The 24418-nt window shown below is 48.7% G+C and overlaps 1 protein-coding gene across 1 annotated transcript in view; it reads right to left on the bottom strand.

Moving 5' to 3' along the window:
• Positions 1–4120: 4120 nt before the first annotated feature.
• Positions 4121–24418, bottom strand: part of LOC118794409 (serine/threonine-protein kinase LMTK2-like) — a 34643-nt gene continuing 14345 nt past the window's right edge. The window contains exons 6-14 of the mRNA XM_036552660.1: positions 24308–24395; positions 16670–16800; positions 11714–11798; positions 10635–10756; positions 10233–10382; positions 6557–9590; positions 6131–6263; positions 5607–5855; positions 4121–5359 (exon numbers count right to left, since the gene is read on the bottom strand). Of these exons, the coding sequence (XP_036408553.1) occupies positions 5331–5359; positions 5607–5855; positions 6131–6263; positions 6557–9590; positions 10233–10382; positions 10635–10756; positions 11714–11798; positions 16670–16800; positions 24308–24395 (4021 nt within the window). The 3' untranslated portion in view covers positions 4121–5330. The remainder of the gene's footprint in view (positions 5360–5606; positions 5856–6130; positions 6264–6556; positions 9591–10232; positions 10383–10634; positions 10757–11713; positions 11799–16669; positions 16801–24307; positions 24396–24418) is intronic.

Raw genomic sequence — 24418 nt, forward strand, 5'->3', positions numbered from 1 at the left:
TATTAACATCGCTGCTGATGTTATATTAAAAGTCTTACTGCTACGATATACTGTTTTAAAAAGAGCCTCTCCTCTCTCCTCTCCAGTTTGAGAGCGCCGATAAGAGCACTAGAATCGATGAGAGCAGGCGACGGGGTTCTAATTACGCTGCCGTCCCCCTGCGCGTCTTTGAAGATTAAGCAGCATTAGATCCAGCGCACTGCGGACGGATATGTTCCTCTCGGTGACACACTCTGTATTCGTTTTTTTCTTTACTCCCACCCCCATCCGCTCGCTCCCCAGTCCCCACCCCTTCGCTGGCATGCTAGGGCCAGGCAGAATCACATTACTCTGGGTGTGTGTTTCTGAGGGGCTCCGCTTGCTGCGTCTCACGCTGGAGTTGCAAGCGCTGCAAAGTCCCCCCCAAACACTCACCACCCCGCGCGAGCTGAAACACGAGCCGCGGCCGCGCGCTGACCGCCCGACCGTGCCAGCAGCGCCCAGCCCAGCCTTATATATACCGTACCTATGTCCCAAATTTAAGATTACCATATCGGACTCCATCATCTAATTCTGGCTCGCACATCACATCCCGTCAGTCCATGCATTAAGCACTGTCTTTTTTATTTGCAGTCGCGCGCATGGAGGCTATTAAATTTATTAGCATCGACATAAGTTATTTTTAGAAATATTCGACTATATCTGGCCATTTTATGCGTTTTAAGGTGAACCTCTAGGATGTTAATACACCATACACAGCAGTTCACATATAGGCTACACATGTTTAGAAGGACGTAAACAGAAAGGACGTTATTTCTGTTAACAAATTCATGATTGTTTTACAGGTACAATTAGACGGTAATTGAACAGATTCATGTGTTGTTACCTTTTGTCCACTGTCAAAATAGATGTATGTACTATTATTTTCCACATAAATTGTATTGTATGTGATACCTTTATCTCCATATTAAACCAGTCTTGAGAGCTTGTTGAGTACAACTTATCAGTTTGGATTCATTGTAGCATTTCACTTGCAGGATTCCAGCAGTTCAAATTGTTCACCCCAGGCACAATGTCTGTCTGGGCAAATCAAGCATTTATACATATACCTTGTGAAAATATTTAAAGATCACCCACATTCTGCAAACTTTCCAAACTTTTCCTGGGTTTCATTTTTTAGCAGTGATCAACTTATTCCTGGAAATGGAAAATATTTTACAGCTGCCTCTGATAGGTAAAGGTAAAATAACAACAGGACTAGCAATAAGAACAGGAGAGCTAGGGGTGTGTATGTGAAACAGGCCTTCAGAGCAATCCCTTCTGAAAAGCAACGCACAGATTTGGTGTGGTACATGCATGGCTCGGACAGGACTGCTGATTAGGGTGTGAGCTGATGCGCATGGTATTTGGGGGGGTTGGAGGGGTTGTCTGACCCTACACACCCTCAGTTTCCCTCTGCGTGGCCCTGGCATGATTTTGTAGGGGTGGGAGGCTTGTGATTTCCGGCATGGCCTGCCCATCTGCCATCTAAGGGGGAGGGCCTGGGAAGCGGTCTCCGCCCCTTGAGATAAAGGCTCCGCCACCTCCCGCCTGCACAGGTCTGTCCGAAACGACAAATGCTATTCAGTGTGCAAGATCAGCTCTGAGATTCACTGTATCATCGCACATTTATTTCAGCAGAAAGTTAGGCCACAACAGCTGTTCATTTCAGTGTAAATGTTATCCTATTCATAGCGCCTGAGTAACAAACCGTGCTCTCCATAAACATAACAAACTTAATACATTGCTACATTAATACCCCTTTATCTTGAGCTCTGCTGTGCAACTTTTGTTTTCAATCAAACTCACTGCTGTGAGCTCATACAAACTATAATGGCACGTGACAATGCTTGATGATACTCTCTGAGGGCCAGGGTGGGGGATTACCTGGAGGAGACTGGAATGGTGTTGTAACCATAAGGTTAAGTGTTTGATTCCAAGGTGGGGAACTAGGACTGGGATCTTGAGCAAGACACTGCCCCAGCTATACAAAAGAATAACCAGTGAAAAACGTAAACTATGTAAGTAATCCTGAACCCAGTCTCTCCTGTTCTGGCAACTCAACTTTACCCTGCTTACAGGGTCCTGCATTTCAGCTCCGTGAAACAGTATTCGTGACAGAGATGAGTAAAAACTAAACTTTCCTCAGTTTGATATTAAAAACAACAAAACCACAATATAACCTGGGGAAATGAGGCAAGACATAAAATATACACATAGAAGTAAATTTTCATTTATTCTCAATATTAAATAAACATAGTGTATTTAATTAGAAACAGTTCATCAATTACACTATGCATGATCATCAATACGAAGTAAAAATATTACATTTTTTTTACATGTACATATTAAAGACAGGATGACCTGCATATCTTCATCTGTTCTGGTGCATCTAATTCAATTGCTTCATTATGCCACTTTTTGAACTATGATATGTCGCCTTAACGTAGATTTTTAAATTACAAATTGAAACCTCAAACCTAGGACTCAATTAACATCATTCCCCATTTACAGACAAAAATTAAACATTTATATACATCAGTACAATTTGACATTAAGTCACACTTCTCAAATGTGCAAGATTAAGCAAATGTTTATACTGTAGAGTAAAATGATGGGATTTCATTGAGTGACAGTTCAAGTTTGACAAAGCACTGGCTGCTGGCAGTACAGAGGTGAGCCTTTGCTAAAATACAGTAACTGCTGTACTCGGGTATAAAGGGCATATGAACAGCATACATGTATAAGGACTACGAATCCACTAGGGTTTTAGTTAAGTGTCGGCCACTTATAATCTTTGGGATTCCTCCATGAGTGAGCCACCGCAAAGCTTAACTTTCACTGAACCAAGACATCTGCCTTTGACAAGGAAAATGTGGAAGAACAGCTTGAAAGCAGATTTTAAAGTAATTTTTATATATATATATATATATATATATATATATATATATATATGCGCTTTCTCTTCCTCACTCTCTCATATATATATATATATATATATATACAAACACACACACTCAATGCTTAAACATGTATTTAAGCATGTGTACGTGTGCGCGCATATATACTGTAAATATACTGAAAATCTCAATTCATTCTTCCTGTTCATTCTTTTGTATTGAATTGAACTTGTGGTTATACAAAAGTGTTCACTGTTCAGTGATTCTCGTATGCTTGGGGGGGTTTATTGGGGGGGACCTTGTTGGGACAGACCTAATTTTTTTATGGGGGGGGGGGCGTGTTCAAGAGCACAAAATGCCCGCTTAGGTTCTCCTCAGTCTCAGCATCCAACGAGGCGATAGCAGCAAACAGTTTTGCTAACGTTTAAATCCCTGCACGGCACCGCGGGCGAATGTGTAGGCACAGCTACACTCCCACTGGAGCTTCCTATAAACTAGCACAAAAGGAAAAGCCAAACAAAAACCCAACCAGATTCATCTTCATTGCACCTCAGTTATCTGCACACCTGATCGCGTTACATTCCAGCTTTCCACAAAGGAACTCTTCCGCCGGTGTCTTTCAGCAGGTACCGGTCAGCCCATACACGACAGCGAGAGAAAACATGGTTAAAATCAGTCACATGGGGGTGGGGGTTCAGTAATCTACACAGGAACATAAGAAAAACAACAAATCTTTACAATCTTAAGTTTGCTTCCTTTCCTTGTGAGGGGGCAGTGGTTTTATAATCATCAAGGCATAATGACATGGCCTGTTTTCAAACAAACAGATCAGCAAGCTGAAAAGCATCACACCAATGTTGCCTTTGATTGATCAGCTGTGCCTTAGACACAATGCACTCAGTGCCAACAGGCTTGTTTTGTCTAGAGCAACACTCTGACTATTTTGCACAGATTCACCAACCTCCATAGTATGTGGATTGGCTAACACAGTGTCTTAGTGAATAGGAGAAGCCATCCAGGTAAGTGAATCTACGCAACACCCTGATGCAGTACACAGAGTATTCTTTACCAGTGCACCTTCAGCATTCAAATTTTTTGGTAAGGGCCAATATTACATTGGCCCTGTCTCACTGCAAAAACCTCTGCATTCACACAGGATCGCAGTGATTTTTGTAGCCATTTTTACACTACAAGTCCCACAATGCACCAGAAAGCCAAAGTGAAAACGGGCCCATCTCCCTCATCTAAGCAACTCACAGGCACCCAAGTGTGTCCCAGTGTGCCAGGAGAGGTGTGACAAGAGAACCCTGGCTGGCATCCCCACCCCTACCCCAACACAGCCAAGCCAATTCTTTTTCTGCTGCTGTGGGCTCCCAGTCATTGTCGCCAGATGATGCAGCCAGGATCAAACCCAGTTCAATGACTCTCCTTCTTTACCACTTCATCAAAGAACAGAAATGCCCTTTTTCTTCCAGACTGTAATTACAAATTTAAATATCACATGTGAATTATGGGAAAAAAAACTGGTCCTTTATTTGCAACACTGTACTAATCTGTACTTTTCTTTCCCCAAAATGGTCAGCTCTTGCAAAACTGGTGCGCGAGTCATGACCCCTTTGTTCATAACCCCTGAGGATACAAAAGGAAAATAATTAAAAATAAAAAAAAAACATTCACTGAAAATACAGTAAATAAGATGTGGACGTTTCTCAAATTTCCAAGCCATCAAGCCATCAAGCTGAAGCCAAGTTCATGACACAACCTCGCAGTCCGCAGACAGGTGTCGAACCTGCGGTCCAGAGCGTTGAAATCCGGCCCACCAAACACAGAGAGAACTTTTCCTGTACACGCGAGCGGTGCAGGACGGACCGGACGAAGCTGCCGCTTCTCACCTGTCCTCACCGCTCAGCGCAAGCCCCGACTCCGCAGCGCCTATGAGAACCTTAAAGCAGCGGCTTTCAAAATCAAAAAAAAAAAAAAAGCCTGACGTTTGGAACTGGATTGGCAGCGTTTAAAAGGAAGGAGAAGCAGCTGGGTTATCTTCCTCTTGTTCCGAACATATGGACTGAGAGTGCTACTCAAGCTTGAAATCAACAGTGAGAGTTCTAGACTCGGGGCTCTGGGCTCAGCCCGATCCATCTCGTTTGATGAAGGGGGGAGGCGGAGGGGGGCAGGGTGAGGACTGTGGGCAGGGAGGCAGGGGGTCCACACGGGGCTTATCAGAGCAGATGGCTCCGCCTACTCCGAGTCCTCTTCTCTGCCGTCGCCATTGGAGCCACGCCCCCCCCATCCACCCACTTCCTTCCAGCTGGCCGTGGGAAAAGCACGGATGACCATCAGACCTCACTGTCCAGTCTGTCGGTCCTCTCAAGGCTCTGCAGGTGGGTGCCACAGCGGGGTGTAGGGTCTGCTCTATTCCTTCTCACCATCTTCACTGCTGCCTGCAGTCATAAGAAAAGACACAAGACAGCCAGAAAGAGTCAGAGGGACATTCTAAAGAGTCTCCTTTTCACCTGTATCTGTATCTGCCAATCATACTTGTGTGATTATCACAAATCTGTGTGGTGTATGTGTGTATTATGTCTTGTGTGTTGTGTGGTGTGTGTGTGTGTGTGTGTGTGTGTGTGTGTGTGTGTGTGTGTGTGTGTGTGTGTATGTATGTGGTATGTGTGCACGCGTGGCACTTGCCTCCCTGCTCGGTATCAGAGTCTGTGAGGTGGGTGAGGGAGAAGCTGGCGATGCTGGCAGGGGAGATGGAGAAGCGGGAGTAGGTGGAGGGGCTGGTCCAGGTCTGCTCTGTGGCGCGCCCTGGTGGAGGTGGCGAGAAGTACCGCGAGGCCACAGAGTTAGGCTTGGGCACGGCAAGGTCAGTGGCTGTCTTGGAGACAAAGGAAGCCTCCGGAGAGGAGAAGTCATCGTCCCACTCGAACGCCCCACCTGTGGGATGACAACCACCTGTTACCTCCTCCGCCAGTGAAGGCAGACTACACCCCATCATCACCTCTGTCCCAAACATACTGGATCCTCTTAATGGATGTAATTTGAGAAAATAAACACAGTGCAGTTTGGATGAATACAGATTCGGTTAATGACTCAACTGATATTTACACAAGAAAAGCTAAGCATTTTCACAGTATGAAATCACTACTAAATCCCTGGGATTTAACCTAAAGACAGTATAGTAGGAAATGAATATTGCCCCAGTGCTGTACCTTCTTCGTCTGTGGAGCTCTCAGAGTTGGTGAATCTGTTCATGAGGCTGGAGGAAGGTGCTGGGGTGCTTGGGTCAGACACCTGGCTGTTAGATCCAGATGAGTGGTCCCCCAGCTCCTTGGTGGGAATCTCCTGATGAGTGGCACCACATGAGTTCACATCTCCAAAGCTTTCTACAATCTCCTTACATGGTATATGCTCAGTGGAGCTTATCTATATCCTCATAAACCTAAAACTATCAATGCAACTATCATACTGACTCCCATTTTTCACAGAGAATAACAATATGGGTTATGCTGACATCCATCTTGTTAACTATTCCTTTTTCCTGCATAGTCTGGTTTGATGTTTCAACTTCCAATATCTTCCAACACCTTTATTAATTAATGTGTCTGTATAACCTGCATGCAACAGTGAAATGGTACCTGGTCAAAGAGGTACAGGGTGACATCATCGAAAAAGCAAACAGCCTTCTTTTCGAGAGGCGAGTGTGTGGAGGTCCGTGGGGAGGTGGCCTTCAGCAGGCTTTTGAGGTTGCGGCCGTCGTCATTGTCCATGACGACTACGGGCACCGAGTGCGTGGCATCGTCCTCGCTGTCAGAGCTGGAGCTGTGCAGGTGGTAGGCGCGTGCCTCGTCATCTGAGTCGTCACTGTTCTCGTCCTCCTCGTCGGCCTCCATGCCGTCCTCAGGCCCGGTCCCCGCCGTGGCCGCACCGTCCAGCTTGCCCAGGTACTTCCCCTCCATATCCGGCTCTTTCAGTTTGTTCCCTTGGCCTGCATGCGTCCTGACGAGCTTCGCATGAACCGTGCTGTCTCTGACCTCCGCCACGGCAGAGGGCTCAGTCAGACCGGGCTCCTTGCCTGGGGGCACCCCCTGCTCTCCCACCTCCTTGCTGCCATCGATGGACACAGGCACTTCCTTGTCCCAGTCCTCCTCTGTGGTTAGGACCAGCTCGGGCACGACGTTTCCTCCAGAGAGCTGCCACACGGGCTCCTGCCGGACCTCCGGAGCCCCGTTGTGGGGCTCCACAAGCCATGTGTGCTCCTTCACTTCCTCATCCAGAGCAGCTGCACCTTCGATAGCCCCGCTAGCCTCCACAATAGAGACGGCGCCATTGGTAGAGCTCACCCTGCTGGTATCCTCTAACCTCTTCTCTGGCTCTGATTCGTTGTCAGAGAAGTAGGCCGAATCCCGGTGGCTCTGGTTGGCACTGGTGAGGGGCTCATCAGCAGCAGGTGGAGCAGGACCTGGCTGATTGGTGGTGGCAGCAGTGGTGGCCCCACCCTCCACAGCCTCCACCACACTCTTTGCCTCTGACACGATGATTTCCGGGGGGACCAATAACACTGACTCTGGGTCTTCCGTGACACTCGGCATGCCACTCTCCGGAGAGGCTTCGTTGACGATGGCCTGAGAGTTCCACTCGGGAGACTCCAGGTTCTCGGTGTCGTAGCCGCTGTCAGGGGTTCTGTAAGGCGGCTGCAGCCTCTTAGGATCGGCGCCGCTGAGCTCCTCCTCTGGACCCACCAGTCTGTGCATGTCCAAGGAGTCCAAGGAATCTGGCGTCCCAGCCGACTGCTCCACGATCAACAAGGAGGTCGAGGCGCTGTCGTCAAGGAGACTGTCCTGGCTTGCCTGGTCCAGAAGAGGGTCAGGAGTCAGCAGCGGAGAGGCATCCTGAGTCACGTCGCCTTTTGGCAGATCGACGAGGGGCTTGTCCGGGGTGCAATCAGAAGATTGCCCCGGTTCAAAAGGAGCTGCTTTTACACTGCTTTCTGCGTCTCTAACAGTGTCTCTCACTGAGCCATTGCTCGTAAGCCATTCTGAAAGGCCATTTTCCAAAGCAACCTCATTCACATGTGCAGAGGGAGATAAGAGGCTATGCTGCTCTGCAGGGTCTTTGATTCCCACATGGAGCTCATCTTCCCGTGAAGCTCCAAGACTCTCTACAAGGCTAGGGTTTTTGGCATTATTGCACGAAATGTCTCTATTGGCACTTTCACACAGCAGGGGGGACTGATGGCTATTAGTTGGACCGACAGTGACTTCAGCGCTCTCAGAGGTAGAGTCGAGCATGAAATCGATCCCAGTTTTGGAGGATCCAAGTTGAGCGCCTTCTTTGTCGGAGGGGCCATTTTTGATCTGAAGTCCATTGCTACCGCTCTCTGCTGTGTCCAGTGTTTTTGAAGGCACCAGTGTTTCATTCTTTGTTAAAGGCCGCAGAAAAGCTGTCAAATCAGGACTCAGAAAGTTCAAAAGCTCGTCCTTTGGGGAAACTGGAACTGTGGGGGGTGCTGTGGGGGGGTCTGCCTGATCTGTGGGCTCAACCTCAGCAACTTCCTCAGGAATTACCCTGAGGTTGGCCTCTGGAACACAGTTTGAATCAGCTTCCAAAGAGTCCTGACTAAGATCCACGTTTTTCCCTTCTTTCATCAGGCTCTTCTCCCTGAGAAACAGGAAGTTGTCCGACAGTTTCTCTGTGTCCAGGAGTTGCATCAAGTCCGTACTGTCCCCCTCGTTGTCCTCCGGGGGCAGCATCCCCGTACTGTCCCCTAAAAAAGACCCGCTCGAGCCCTTGCCAGTGCTGTGAATGTCGGTTTCCTCAGAGGACTCTGCCTTTTTGAAAACGCTGCCATTGAATTCTGGCATCTCCAGGAAGCCCCTGCTCCAGGGGTCTTCCAGTTTGGAACCCCCATCACTGAAGATGTTGGTGCGGTAAGGGCTCTCAAGGTCACTGGAGGACCACACCTGGCTCTCGGGAGGGTAGGAGTCCTTGGAGTCCACGCTGCGGTGGAAGAAGTCCACGTCCGTGCTGGACTCGTCAAGGCCGATATCCTGCAGGACCACATACTGCTGGTTGTTAGGGGCTTGCTGACCCTTTAGGCCTTCAGAGGGGCCTGTGAGGCCTCCACCCTCTCCCACTGCCTGCTCCTCCAGCTGGATGTAATACTCGCTCCCCGTGGCAGTTTTGTGGGCGTCGAACACCGGGAGGATCCCGGGGACTCTAGCAGCAGGCACTCCGCTGTCAGCTCCCTGCTGTCCTGCTGGCTGGGGGAAGAGTGGCTTGGGCTCATACCGTGACGCGGGGAAGAACATGCTGTGGTAGTTGATCGTGGTGTCGCCGCCCGGGCGACCATGGCCGTCGTAGTGGTCATGCTTGGCTGCCTCCCACACATACTCGAAACTCAGGCCACGGCTCGTCTCGGTCACAGTCAGCAGCTCGTCCACCTCGCGTCCCAGGGCGTCATCGCCGAAGCGCTCGAGGATGGGGAAGGAGGAGTGGGCTGTGGTGGTCTGCCGGGTAGAGGGGTTGGGCCGAAGGGCATCCCAGCGCTGCTCGAAGTCCTCCTCGGCCTGGCGCTGGCCCTGCATGCGGAGGTAGGTGAGCAGCCGGTGGACCTCCTCGGCTGTTGCCCGCTTGTCTGCGGGTAGCCAACAGAACTGCAGCACCTCGTACCTGGAACAGCAGGCCAGGAACAGAGCCGCATTCAGATACATTGCAAATACAGGCAGATCGAATCAATCACACTGTTTACTGTGTGGGACTCCCCACGCATCTCTAGTCAAGTAACACTGATCAACTACCCATGCAAACACCAAGCAGGTACTACTATGACATCCACAAAACTGTGAAAGTGTACACTTTTAGGCTGACATATTCACAGCCTTTTTGTAATGCTGATGACACACATATCCTTTCTGTCAATACTCACAGTCTCCTCTGACTCTGTCACAAGGAAAAACTATTCTAACACATACAAATGCATTCCGTGACACACTAAACCTGCACAGTAAACCTGCACAACATTACATTACATTATTGTCATTTAGCAGATGCTCTTATCCAGAGGGACTTGCACAGGTTACAATTTTACCCATGTTTACAGCTGGATATTCACTGAGTCAATTGTTGGTAAAGTGCTTTGCCCAAGGGTACAGCAGCAGTGCCCAGGCAGGCCCCTTTCAGTTCAAGCCCTGCTCATTACCACTGTGCTACACTGGCAACCCCCATTTACTAATTGGCAGCCATTAAGTAACTCTGCAGATTCAGAACACTGGCTAGACTAGCAGACACACACACAGACAAATGCAGGCTCACCATCGGTCAGAGTAAGGCAGGTCCAGCTGAGGTTTGGACAGTCTGACCTGCTGCTCTTTGATCACCTGGGCCAGCACCTCCTGATCTGACAAGTCACTGTAGGGCCTGGCGGCATTCTCCAACAGCTCCCACAGCGTGACTCCAAGCGCCCTAACAATCCAAAGCAATGTTATACGCCTCACATTTTGGAAGTCATTTTTATACCTGAATTGAACACTTCACATACTGTAACTTGTTCATAAACCTGGATTTAACGCTTTTCACATTCTAGAACTCATTTATACAACCGGATTCAACACTTTTCACATTCTGTAACTTGTTCATACATCTGGATTTAACACCTTTCCCATTCTGTGACCTGGGGACAGAACCAGTTCCATACAGGTGAGGTGAGGAACCTACCACACGTTGCCAGGCTTGGTTTGTTCTGCTGTGATCACATCCCCATGCAGCTCACTAATCAGCTCAGGGGCCATCCAGCGCAGAGGCACTGCTGGCTCCGCCTCTGTGGTGATGTAATCCTCCTGGGACAGACAGTAGTATCATAGCATGGGAGGCATTGCACCCACACACCCACAGCAACACACACACACACACACACACGTACACACACGTACACGGACAATTTACACTCAATTCAGCTAGGCTGTCAGTATGGAGTTACCATTTCTTTCTCACAATACATATTTAAATAAATTAATCTTGCCTTAAACTGGCAATGGAAATTCTATGAACTGGGAAGCTGTGCAAAAGAATGACACAACTGATGCAGCAGTAACCTGTAAGCACCCAACATTAGAAACATACTGTATATCCATGGAACCTGCAGGTTTCCTTCTATGAAATATTTCAGTGTTTTCTCATGTGATAGATCTACCTGATTGAAGCATGATCTTTCAATTTCTCAAGGAGTAACAGCAGTATCTTTTGGAGTGTTTAAAAGCAGGAAAGGTGTTTGGATGGATATTTTAGTCGACCGTCTGTATTACTTTGATTAATGCTGGGTAGGTCCAACAAACACAACACCCTTAAGCGTGTCCTTGTGTACTCATCCTTGATATTGTGACATTATGGGGACGACATCACGAGGACCTCTTGTTTCACCTCCCAGCAGTTTGCCATGTGGCCGAGACACTACACACTGAGCCGAGAGCTCATCGTCATCAAGAATGTAATGAACAGCATTGCCAAGGCAACACCTCGCCTCAGACTGTGTCAGGCGCATGGTATTACATTACACACTGATAAGGTCTTCATTCCTAACTGGGTTCTGCTCAGGGGCCAAAGGTCAATAGCTGAATTTATCCACACCAGAAAACCAGTTCAATGGACGAAATACTGGTTCCAAAACCCACAGGGTTGTTGTTTTTGGGGACTTTGAGGCAGATCTTGCGTATGTGACCTACCTTCTTACCTTCGCACTAGAGGAACTTTAAGGAAATTAAATGAGATTTACCCTTAATGACAAAATGGCCGCTTACCTTGTACCTCCAGGGCCCTATTCCATAATCTCCTACTTTGACGGTTAGGTCCGTGGTCAGAAAGCAGTTTCGCAGAGCCAGGTCACTGAAGGGAGATGAAGAGAAGAACAAGGCCTGAGAGGCAGAGCGTACAAACACACAGTGGCTGGAGACAGCCCAGTGACTGGGCAACTACAGTGACCGGGTTACACTGGAAAGTGCTGCAGCCTCCTGGGCTGGGCCAGGCCCAATGCAGAAAAGCCAGACAGAACCTGTGGCAAATGTTCCACACCCTCACTTGCAGCTGTAAGTTGCAGATTTTGGCTCTTTCCAACAGTTTTGGGGAACAACGATACAGGAAACAGTTAACAAAAAATTGGACAGTTACAGATGTAATATTCCAGCAGTTACAGGCAATACTATTACCAAAGCGTACAGATAACAATTTTAGCTACAGGTAACGGATTGCTCAAAAGGTACAGTGGACAATGGTTGGACATCACAGAGTGCTCCAACGGCTAGTTAGAGGTCTGCTTTGTTGAGTCTAGACACAGCTGTGTCTGAGCAATCAGCTTCTAGCTGTCATCTATGGCCAGGAGGTTTATAGTCCTTCCTGGAAATGCTACTTGAGTAAACAGATAGAGAGAGAGAGAGAGGGAGGGAAGGAGGAGTGGTCCAAGATTTTCGGAGGCTGACTCTGTACTGCCCTCATGTGGTGACCGATGTAATATAGCTTCTTGGCAGTATTATTATCTAGTTTCTTGGCAGCTTATATTTACATTCTTTTTAATATATTATTATTATTATTATTAATAATGTACAGCTGGATTCCTTATTCAAGCAATCTGGGTTAGGTATCCTGACTGAGAGTACACAGTACTGCAAACCTGGAAACAAAACATACATGACAATACCACCGACAAAAAAGTCAAAGAGGTAAATCATGCGTTCTTATTAGAATATTCTATCCACAGCAGTGTGTCAGGGCTGAGGGAAACATTCCCTGTTTCATGTTGTTTCCAGAGTGACGCTTTTGGGTGGGCACACCGGAGACCGAGCGTGTGTTGCCTGCTGGCATGGCCACCCGTCCGGAGCAGCATTCACTGGCACAGCGGGCAGTCTGTTGCAGCATGTAACCCCTGTGGCACTCCAGTTACCCACGAATCCCTTTTGGCTGCCGACCGCCCCCCCCCCCCCCCCCCGCCCCCTTGCCTGCCGCGGCGGAGCAGCCATGGCCGACGGAAGATGACGCAAGACCGGAGGCCGCGACTAAGGGGCAAAACCGCAGAGGGCTGGAGCGCTTCCCAACTCGCTCGAACAGCGGGACGAAGCTGTTCCCAGGGACGAAGCCACCCCACGATGGGAAATGAGGAAGAGAAGGCAACAGGAGAGGAGAGAGTGGGACAGAGAAAGGAGAAGAAAGTGGGAGAGAGGCAGACAGGCAAGAGGCAAAGAGGGAGAGGATGTGAGGGTGAGACAGAAGAGAGCAAGGAAGGGAGACGGAAGAGAGACTGGGAGAGATAGGTCTCAGAATAGACAGGGAGTCTAGGTAGGGGAGAAAGGAAAAAAGAAATATGGAGAGGAAAGGAAGAAGGCAAGACAGGGTGAGACACAGAGCATGAGAGAAGGAGAGGAAAACAGAATGAAAAGTAGAGGAGAAGAGAGGGAGATCGACGGACAGAGTGAAAGTGGTGGGGGGGGGGGGGGGGGGGGGGTGGGGGGGCAGAGGGGAGACAGACCACAGGGCCAGATGGCGGTGCATTCAGATGGAGGGGTCGGCTCAGGTTACGCCTTGGCCCTGTGGCATTCTTTAACGGAGTTCCAGGAGCGCGTCACCCTCCCGACATGACGCTGACACCGGCCCCTGTCGCCCGCGCACCCAGCGACTGTCAGCCCTGCTGCAACCAGCACAAGATAAATGGAGAGATATTTTAAACCCCCCTTCAGGCTGGAGCGCTTGGCTGCGATGTGCTTACAGTGCCACCAGTCACCGAGAAACGGGGATGCACTTTTTTCCCCTACAAGGCAAATTCGCGATGCGGGCCCTCCGCCAGTGACCACACGCACCCCTCTCCTGTAGCGGCGATGGCAGCAGCCCTCTCGCAATGCCGATGGTGTGTTTAAAGCGCATAGCCACCGCTGCCCCAAGTCTTTTACTTAATTTGGCTGAGGGCATGTTCAAACCCTGTTCAAACCCTTTTGAAATGTGTTAACCCTCCCTGAGGGCAGGAGTGAAAAACCCTGGTCCTGGGGTACTGAGGATGTTTCTGGTTCTGTTGCACCCTAAATTATACAAACCCCCCCGCCCCCTGCCTGGTGAAACCCCTTGTGGCTCCACTGCCTGGCCACCTGCATCCATTTCATGTCATAATGGATCTGATTACGTGATTACGAGCTTGGATGGAACAAAGAAACAGAAACATCTCTGCCGCTTCCAGAACCCCCAGGCTGGCCACCCTTGGCCCAGCTTATGCGCCAGGGAAATCGAGTTGAACTCTCCCCTCTTGCCAAACGACACAAATTCAGCAGCAGACTGGCAAAGCGGTGTGGAGCAGGGGCTGGTGAACCAAACGTTTCTGGTTTTACTCCCAGGTGGGGAAAAGCTGTTGCACCTTTGGGCAATGTACTTAACCTAAACTTCCTCATTAAACATTCAACTGTACAAATGTAAAAAAATATTTTTCATACATGTTTCTCTGAATAAGAGCAAGCAAATGTAGCAAATGTAATAACAACAGTAAATTTAGCACCACAGCTATACAGCAGGCCAAAAATTGAAATTACTGACAACTGACTCCTAACACATCTATGACTCTTTAAGCCTTTCACACGTATGGTCACACCAGTGTGATTAGCTGTTTAGCGCATACGGCCAAACCAATGCGATTAGAATACTATATGGAAAAATTCTAGCTAATGTTAGCTTTGAGGAAACAGCGAATCAACATTAAAAAGTGTAGCAAATGCAGCGGTGAAAACTATGAGAAGCTTAATAACACTAATGATAACATAACAAATCATAACACAACACGTGCGCTACATAGCATAAAATAAGTTACGTGCAAAAGGGTTAAAGGAGCTTATTCAAACCATCTGGTGGATGGGTGCATTTTGAGCACAGAAACGTCTCTGAAGACGACCCAGCCCCTTATGTTCTGAAAACTGGGGCAGAAGAACGGGGAGCTGCCCCTCCCCCGGGCCAAGATGCTATTTTTCACCCTGCGTAATGGAAGCACTTCGGAGGGGGACCCTTCTTTCTTCTGCCTAAGGGAGTGTCACATCTATCCCAGAAGGCTATGCTGCGTGGCTGTAGCACTTCGATGGGGCGTCCCATGTGAGCGGCGCATGTAAGGGGGACTGAAAGCCGGCCATAAATCAGCACCCGGCCAAAAAAGAGGGGAGTGCCACGCTTCTATTGGACCCCACCCCACCCACACACACACATACACACACACACACACAAATACACACACACACAAACAACCACCCCTCAGAACATCACAGGAATCTCTGGGCCCCCTTTTGAGTTGTAACACGGACGAAAAACGGCCCAATGCGAAAATATCCTTTTACACTAGAAGAGCAGAATCATCACATCCTCCTGACAGACGACAGCCGACACCCAGCAATCCGTGGGAGCTGTGTAATTTGACACCTTTGGGCTTATTCTGAGCATGCAGGGCATAGCAGACGAGCTGGGCGGTGTGTGCTAGCCCCCCAACCCCCCACTCCCCTCCCCTCCCCAGCCCCCCAATTGCTCTGAGGGTAAAAATGAAAACTAAACGGTCACTTCGCACAGTAGTGCCTTTTTTGGAGAACGCTGGGAATGGTGGGGGGTGGGGTGGGGGTGGGGGGTTGGTCAACTTCCTGGCTTGGCAGCAGAGACAAAACACAACGGGCACGTACACACACATGCACGCACACGCACACACGCACGCACACGCACACACACAAACACACATAAACAGAACACACTGTGAGAGACACCTGTTAGACTGACCTCAGCACCATGTTTTTCACAATGTGGCCAAACTGTGACTGACAAGTGAGGAACACAAATGCACGCAAGGCAGCTGTGGAGCCACTTCGGATTTGGAATTAATGTCCAAACCAAATCAAAGTATAAACCATTACAGCTGGCAGGGTATACATCCAGACATCCAGATGTTTCTGATGTCCTTCAGCAATGTACTTGGCCTGACCAGGTGCGCTCAACATCAAGTGGTATAAATGGACCATATATAAAAATATTAAAAATATGTTTCATGTAAAAATCTGAGTCACGTAAATGGTACTGGCCATTTACAAGACCATCTGCTCATAAAATAAATCACAGCAATAATGAAAGGCAAAACCATTATCTTAATTAAATATTTAGTCATGTGGAAAGGCTAAATGATTACAGACCCAATTTACATGACCCACATTTACAAGTGGCAATAACACCTTTGGGACTACGCAGTGTAACAAAGTAAGTTATGAAAATGACATGTAAGTGTGCAGCTAGACTGCTCCGATTTTATTCAATGTGGTTCTTTTAACAGCAGAGCAGTCACACCAAACTGCACAGAAACCATGAGGGTTACAACGGGTACAAATTGAAGTTGAGGGTGGAGGAGGAGCCATTTTAGGGCCTGTGGTTGGTTACCTGTGCAACAAGGTGTGTTTGTGGAGGTGTGTGAAGTAGGTGTACCCTTGCAGGAAGTTGTGTTTGTGGAGATGTGAAAGGGAGGTGTGTTTGTGGAGATGTGTGAGGGAGGTGTACCCGTGCAGGAAGTTGTGTTTGTGAAGATGTGAAAGGGAGGTGTGTTTGTGGAGATGTGAAAGGGAGGGGTACCTGTGGGAAAAGCTGTATGTGGAGGTGTGTGAGGGCGGTGTGTTTGTGGAGGTGTGTGAGGGAGGGGTACCTGTGGGAAAAGCTGTATGTGGAGGTGTGTGAGGGTGGTGTGCTTATGGAGGTGTGTGAGGGAGGGGTACCTGTGGAGGAAGTTGTGTTTGTGGAGGTGTGTGAGGCCGGCGGCGATCTCGCAGGCCATCTTCTGAATCTGCAGCAGCTCTGTATTCCGCAGCATCCAGTCCTGCTGTGCGAGACAGGTCCTGAGGTCCCCCTGCAACACAGCAAGCACAAACACACACACGCACACACACGCGCACACACACGCGCACACACACACACACACACACACACACACACACACACGTATATCAGTCAAGGGCCTTCCAATTACTCTAAAGAGAAACAAACAAAGTGATACCTCTGAGAGTCTTTGAGTTGCATGTGTCTAGCAAGTGTATTAGCCTTAAAACCCTCTTTGATACTGATAAATATTCCTTTTAATGTTTCTAATTGGAAGGCTCTCATTGGACATTGAATCTCATCGAATATTTTGTGATGGCCTTCTGTTTCTCCCCCCCACATCAGAAGCCCCAGAGACTACAATCTCATCCTGCTAGGTGACATGGCCACCTATGAAATTTCCTACAAATCCCACAATTCACACCTTTGACCCTGTGAAGGGCATGGGCATGGACTATGTGCGAAAAAGGAAACACTGCACGAGGAGACCAGCCACACGGGGGCAGCAGAGCGTGTCTTAGGCGACCCCCACACCACCACCCCCCCCAGCTGGTCAGAGTGAGACGTAAGGGTTCCACCGTGCTCCGGGACTAGACCAAATAAGGACAGGGCCGTTTAAATGGACGGCACCCTGCACCGTGTCAAAGCAAATTAAAAATAAAAAGAGCAACGTCAGGCTGCAGGAGCGGGCCTCTGCCCTGTAGCAGCGAGTCAGGTTTCCCCCCCCGGCCGGACATCCCGCTCCAGCCCCACTGCTGGGTGAAACAGAACTGGACCCAGAGAGCCCAGAGCGTCCGAGATCCTGCCCCGGCTGTCTGGGCAAAGCGAGGGGCGGGGGGATCAGTCCGAATCCCCGCCCCCCCCAGGGGGACAGCTTTCAACGTAATACTCCTATTTGTCCAGTTCGTTCCAAAATAGGCACCCGCGGGGGAGGACAGAGTGGAGGGAAGGGCCACTTTTATATATAGAGAGGAATTCCAGACGGGTGGGGGCAGGGCGGACCACGTCTGTGAGGGGAAACCTCTGACAGTAAATCCCCCAGCTGCTGTCTTCGCCAGGAGGCATGCTCTAACCCCTCCACCACCCACCCCCCCCGCCCCCCCCCCCCCCCCCACCCCCCGCCGCCGGCGCCATCCAGGGCCCGCACTCGAGGCCGGCGGACGCCAGAGAGGTTCGACTCAAACACTCTGGCCACTTCCTGTTTCTGTGCGTCTTCGTGTAAGCACACGTGCGTACGCAGTTCTGCTTCATACAACCACAGACACAAAGCACATATCTGGCATAGCTGGACAGTTTGCACTGCATGCTAATAAATAAGGTACTTATATCTGTAATAAAATAATACTGATATCGCCAGTGATACTTTTCCTCATCATTAGAATACCCAGAGGGGAAGGTAAAGTAGAGGGGAAATTAAAGGAAATTAAGGAACCCAGGGATGGGTATTAAGGCTTGGAGTTGGAGTTGGACTTGGAGGGTAGTCATTTTCAAAAGGGAGGAGGGTCCCAAACTTCTCCACCATTGCCTAAGTGGAGGCCCCTCTGGGTGCACTCTTGAGCAGCACGATACAGGTGCAGCTACGAATAAAAGTGTCGGCCCGATGACTGAATTGTGAGGACGAGTGACGATATTTGCAAACATGCCACGATGATTATCTTCACCCCTGCGGCTGATTCACATTCCGTTCCCCGCCCCCCTGCGTCTGACGGCCGGTTGTGCCTGCCGGCCCGCTCCGGGGGCTTAACGGCCCCTGACGGTCAGGTGAAACACAAACCACGCTTCCCGTTCACCAGCAGAGGCCGATTGCAGATGCACTGCGCTGTGATGTGATTCAGTGGAATCAATCAGTTGGAGTGAGGTGCGTGTAACATCACCACTTGGCAGCGGTCATCATTATTCATGTACTATGCTGAAAATACAATTATGATTAATCTGCTTGACCTCATGAGCATGGGAAAATAAGATAAATGAAATATATAAATAATTATTATGAGCCCCATCTTTGTCCAGGCCTTACATGTGCAATGCATATGCAGTGCAGTGCAACATATTGCACACTATCCATAATGCCGAATAATTCCTTGAGTGATTTAGGTTCAGTAAATTACTTTAGCGTGCTATGGCTACAGCCTACCCAGAATCCAAACCTTCCCAACAGCATTACAGTCTCATTACTTAAACATCAAATGAAATAAAGATGGAGCTTAAACGCTGCAGTGGGGACACGTGTAACTAGTACCAAGCGGACAGGGCAGTGGAAAAAGAGCTGTGGATGGGGCAGCCCTTTGGTTCCACCCCCTGGCCTCGGCTGCGTTTGGCCTCCTCCAGAGAACTCATTTCCGAAGATGCACGCTGTTCTTCAGCCCAAAATTAAAAATAGTGCACGTGTGGCATCAATTCTGCAGCTGTCTGATTACAGAGGAAAATCTTTTTAAAAAGGGTCCAACGTGAGCACTTGATTCACGGCACCCACTTTGTGCAGATTAAAAACCTTTTCATTTCAGAGAGCGGCGGAGTTGCCAACATGGAGCCAGACAGGCGCAGCGCTCAGAGGATGAACTCTGTCAAACAGTAGGTGTGTTGGTGCTTCCTGTTCATATGTGAATGTGTTCTGCGCTGCTGTTCTGCGGCTGTTCCAGGCTATGACTCAAAACACTGCACTGCCACCCACTTCAGCACACTGCCCGCCCACTTCGGCACACTTCCCGCCCACTTCAGCAAAATGCTCGCCCACTTCAGCAAAATGCCAACCCACTTCAGCAAAATGCCCACCCACTTCCGCACACTGCCTGCCTACTTCAGCACACTGCGGCCACTGCTTTGCCGAGTGACATGGCCGAGCGAACTGTGGCAGCCAGTCCTGGGCAGGGGCACGGGGCGGCTCCCTTAGGGAGAGACAGCGCAGGAGAGACTGCCACTCACTCATTCACACAGCAACTGGTTCCATGGCATGCCTGTATATCCATCTGAAATGCAATGAGTCAGGGTTACCCCTGGTTACTGCTGAAACAGAGGGGAAACAACCATCAATCATGGAGCTGTCAGCTGGACCCCCACCTCCCGTACTCCCCACACACTGCCTTTCTGACAACCTGCTCATCTAAAACATGTGGATTTCGCAAATTTATTAATCAATTTATTAAAAACAGCTAAATATCTGCTCATCCAATTAGCCATCCAATTGGGCAATTATGTCTGACTTAATATTTCACGATTCAGTGAGAACGGAGTTCACTGAAGTGTGACTGGATTCGATGATCATTTTCACTCTTGCCTTTGCACGACAGCCTTAATCGTTTTCAATGGTAATGTTAACCGGCAGCTTCAAATTCGCTAGAATGAGAAAATATGAAAAGGGTGGTGAAAATGTAACAACACAGCTGAAATCATCATTATAACAGGAAAACACGCCCTGGGGCTTAAATACTGGCTTTTTATGTCAACGAAATTTGATGTTCTAATGCCCTGATGCACACATCTAATTGGTAACATGGTAACTGTGATATTGTAGTGTGGACAGCTCCCAGGGAAATTAGTGTTTCATTTCTACATAATTCATTAAGTACATAAATACATCAGTACCGCTTCCATCTCCACATGGGGTAACATTCTTGCTGTGTGGTGCAATCCTCAAAGTTCTGGGTTTCGAGACAGACGCAGCAAATAACTTGCTAAGGCGGTGGAACCTTAAACTCTTAGCACCTTATAGCCTGGGAAGACTTGAAAGCCCTGATGAGTTATAACTTACATTCACGCCATTTGGCCTGGGAATAGTGCCCACCGTCTCTCTCTTGCTCTTGTTCCTTCTCTCACTCTTTCTCTCTCTATGTCTCTCTCACATTTTCCCTCTCACACTGTGCTTACACAGCCAGAGAGAAGTAACAGAGATCTCCGTTTTTGAACAACTTACTGGTAGCAACAATTTTGGAAAGAGGAAAAAAAAAAGAAACGATTTGGCCGCTGCAACCTGTGAAACACCTGCTGGCGAAGAGGGGACAGAGAAGGGAGGGGGAGGAGAGAAACTCGAACCACGGAGCGAGATGGGGCGGGCCACCTGCAGCCCAGACGGCATTACACAACGTGCAGCGGAATGAGGTCATCTGCAGGGGGGTGGGCCCCTGGCACTCTGCCACCGCCCCACAGCCCCTACCCCCGCCCCACTCCCAGGGGGACATCGCGGTATTCGCTCTCTGCTCCCAGAAGGGGGGCTGGGGGTGGTAGGCTTCTCCTTGTAGTGGTGATGAAATGCATTCAGGGGCGTTAATGGTCCATGTCCACTTTCCTAACTGCAGCATGGCAAGTTGGTGAGGGAACTGAAATTGTGACCAGAAGGTTGAGGGATTGAAATCCTAGATGGGGGCCTGTTGAAATCCCCTGAGCAAGCTAATTAGTCTGCAACACTTCCGTGAAATATCTAGCTGTATAAATGGATTATATGTAAAAACGTGAGCCATGTCGAGGGCTTCCTGCTAATCAGACAGGTAATGATTATGGTAATAACAGTTGCTCCTTTTGCACAACTCCTTTGGGCCCACTTGTTTGACTGCGTGGGCTGCAACTCTCCAGTCTGAAACTTCTGCGGGACAGATTGCATCTGAAACGGAGGCAATGTAGTCAGTTGGGAGGAAGCAGCCCTTCCTCAGGGGCTTCCAGTAAATGATGGCACAGGTGCACCGGGGGTGTCCGGCGGGCCCGCTCCTTTGCGGCTGGGCCGGCCCCTCGTTTCGTTCTGCTCCCACCTGACTGAAAACCCTCCTGGCAGCACTGCAGTTCCACCTCTCCCCCCTGGGCTCCCAAGGAATCCCTTTTCAGTTTGGTCCCGCTCGTTCTCGCTTTCATTCTCTTTCCTCTCTGCTGTTCCTCTGCACCCATATTTTTCACACAATGCTTTTTGCCTTACATCCTAGGAAACCCCCAACATGGCAGCCGACTTTCACAGTGTGCTTACTCATTTCATGTTCAACACATTTGTCAGGAACGGACCCTACATGCATGAGCTCAAACCTCTTGTCACAGTTTTCCCCGCCCAGCCATACTGCCTTTTGTATCAATGTATCAATTTTCACAGCTTTATTTATATATAACATCCTTGTATATAAAATACATTTTGGCAAAGCCCCATCAGGGTCATAGCATTCACTCATTCCCGTCACACCTGTTGAAGGTGTCAGGGTTTGCCAGTCAGATGATTGCAAACTGGGTTTCTCAGCTCCAAACGCCAAACAGTTTTTTTTTTGGCATGGGGTTTGTCAGCATTCGCTCACTTCTCATATTTGGCACTCTTCTCAGGTATAGTCTCTAGGTGTGCTAAAATCCTCTAGCCATTGGCCTTGTGTGCTTTTCGGATGCTTTTAGACTTCCAGTTTTAAATGCCAGAACAGTGTGTTCGCATCCGGTCATGTGGTACAAGGACAGTCAACTCTGCTAATATGCAAACCCGCTTAATATCACAAATACAGCTGTAAAGGGGTAAACAAGCAGGTTACTCCACATTTGTTGATCCACACAGATTCATAAGGTTTCAGCTTCGGGTGGCACAAGGCTAGGCTGTCTCATTAATTCCAAAGGACCGGTTGGTGCCAGTTCACATGTATATAATTGGTGCTGCACATGATTCTATATGCTATAATTGTATCTGTTTCATGTGAAGTTTCCAGCAGGGTTCGCACTAGCCTCTAACATAAATCAAACAAGCGGACTGCAGCTCACAAACAGCTTCTAACATCAGTGGTTTATGTTGTTTCCCGCAGATTTATAGCAACTGTAGATTTATAGCAACTAGAAATGGGTCAGGGTCACTTGAGGGCCTTCATACACACAGAAACACACACACAACAAATAGAGGGACATAAACACATAAGGCAGATACACACAACATGACAGAAACTAAACATGCACAGACATAAACAGTTCACAAATAGACAAACACACACCCGTAGACACATCCAAATACACACAACAGAGACATAAACACACAAGTCAGACACACAAAAACATGACAGACACAAACAACACATGCACACACATACGCAAACTTCACAAACATGCGAACACACACACATAAACACATCAACACACACAACAGAAAGAGATATGAATGCACTAGGCAGACATACACAAATATGACAGACACAAAGAACACACGAACAGACACAAAATCACTTCAAAGACGCGCACACACACACACTCTCACACACACACACACATCGCAGTGGCATAGGTGGTGTGCCCAGAAAAAGACATTCATGTTTGCTGAATCAGACGACCCCATCTGGACTCCTGCATTTCAGCCTGTCTCCCAGAAAGAGATTTAAGCGTAATTGAACCCAGGGGGTCAGATCATGCAAAAAAAAAACCTTTCTGAAGAAATGATTACAAAAGCAATCACATGAAAATCACATGAAACCCACCCCAGAAACTGGAGGGTAAATTTATTGTATCACAAGTTATTCAATTCAAATGCAATAATGTGCTGCGAGAAGTAATTAAGTAAATAATTATGATAATAATGACTACCATACCAGCTTTCATCATAGTGCCAGTGTAGCGATAAAAAACACAAGCACAGCGAGATGTCAGAGTGGCGGGGGTGGGGGGGGTAAGAGGAACCTGTTGCTTTACTGGGACATGGAGGGGGGTGCAGGGGGGTGGAGGGAGGAACCTGAGAGCTCCCTCCTGAATCCAGCTCTGCAACCCAAAACCGCAGCCGGAGCGGCCAGCACGCCCAAAATAGACCAAGAAAAACAGAAAATAAATCAAGGAGCGTGTGGTCTCCTCTGACAGACAGGCCCCTGGGAATGCCAGGGACCGGTGGCCGTTTCAATTAAAGCGGAGCACCGACACTGACAGGGGCAGGCCATGTAGCTATATGTGCTATATATATGCTTTATTTTTTTAAACCTTGATTGTTTAAATGTTGCTGGTTACCGGACATCACATTGCTTCAGCAACACACAATACACCTTGCCTCACTATGCCAAACACAGCCCGTTAGAATTTTACTTCAAAACAGCAGGAGCACCCAACCCCCTGTGACTCCTTTTTGATTCTGTGATGCCCTTGGGTAGCTGTAAACCAGTACCTGGAGAGGGGCTAGGGGTTGGTCTGTAAACATGCAACCGCAGAGGTGGACCCCTGCTGCCTTCGCCGTAAGCGCCATGATCACCACCTCAGAAAAATACCTCCAACCCCTCCCCACTGCTGAGTTCAGATGGTTTGACATCTAGGGCTTCCTGCTTTGCTGACAGGGGTGGAAGGTGGGGTGAGGAGGCGGAGAGTTTATGCCTTTGGCCCCAGCAGCTTTGCCTGCTTTGAGAAATTGAGCATTGGTCACTCTTCTACTGATTGCCATACAGCTGTTTTTTTTTTTTTTTTATTGCTAAATACTACAGTGAGGCCCTGGGCTTCCTGTCTGAAGGGTGATGCAAGAGTGGTGGCCTGTGGTTATAAGGAGCAGTGGGAAAACAGTGCAAAGGAGTAGAAAAACAGGCAAAGCACTCCCAAGGGTCTGCGGAGATCGACCCTAAATGGACACTTACCAGCTCACAGTACTCGAATACCAGCAGGAAAGGAATAGCCTCCACACACTGACCCAGGCACTGCAGGAGGTTGGGGTGCTGCAGAACCCTGAAAAGATCAGCATCATTGGG

Source organism: Megalops cyprinoides, chromosome 19 (assembly GCF_013368585.1).
Source record: "Megalops cyprinoides isolate fMegCyp1 chromosome 19, fMegCyp1.pri, whole genome shotgun sequence".
Classification (NCBI taxonomy): Eukaryota; Metazoa; Chordata; class Actinopteri; order Elopiformes; family Megalopidae; genus Megalops; species Megalops cyprinoides.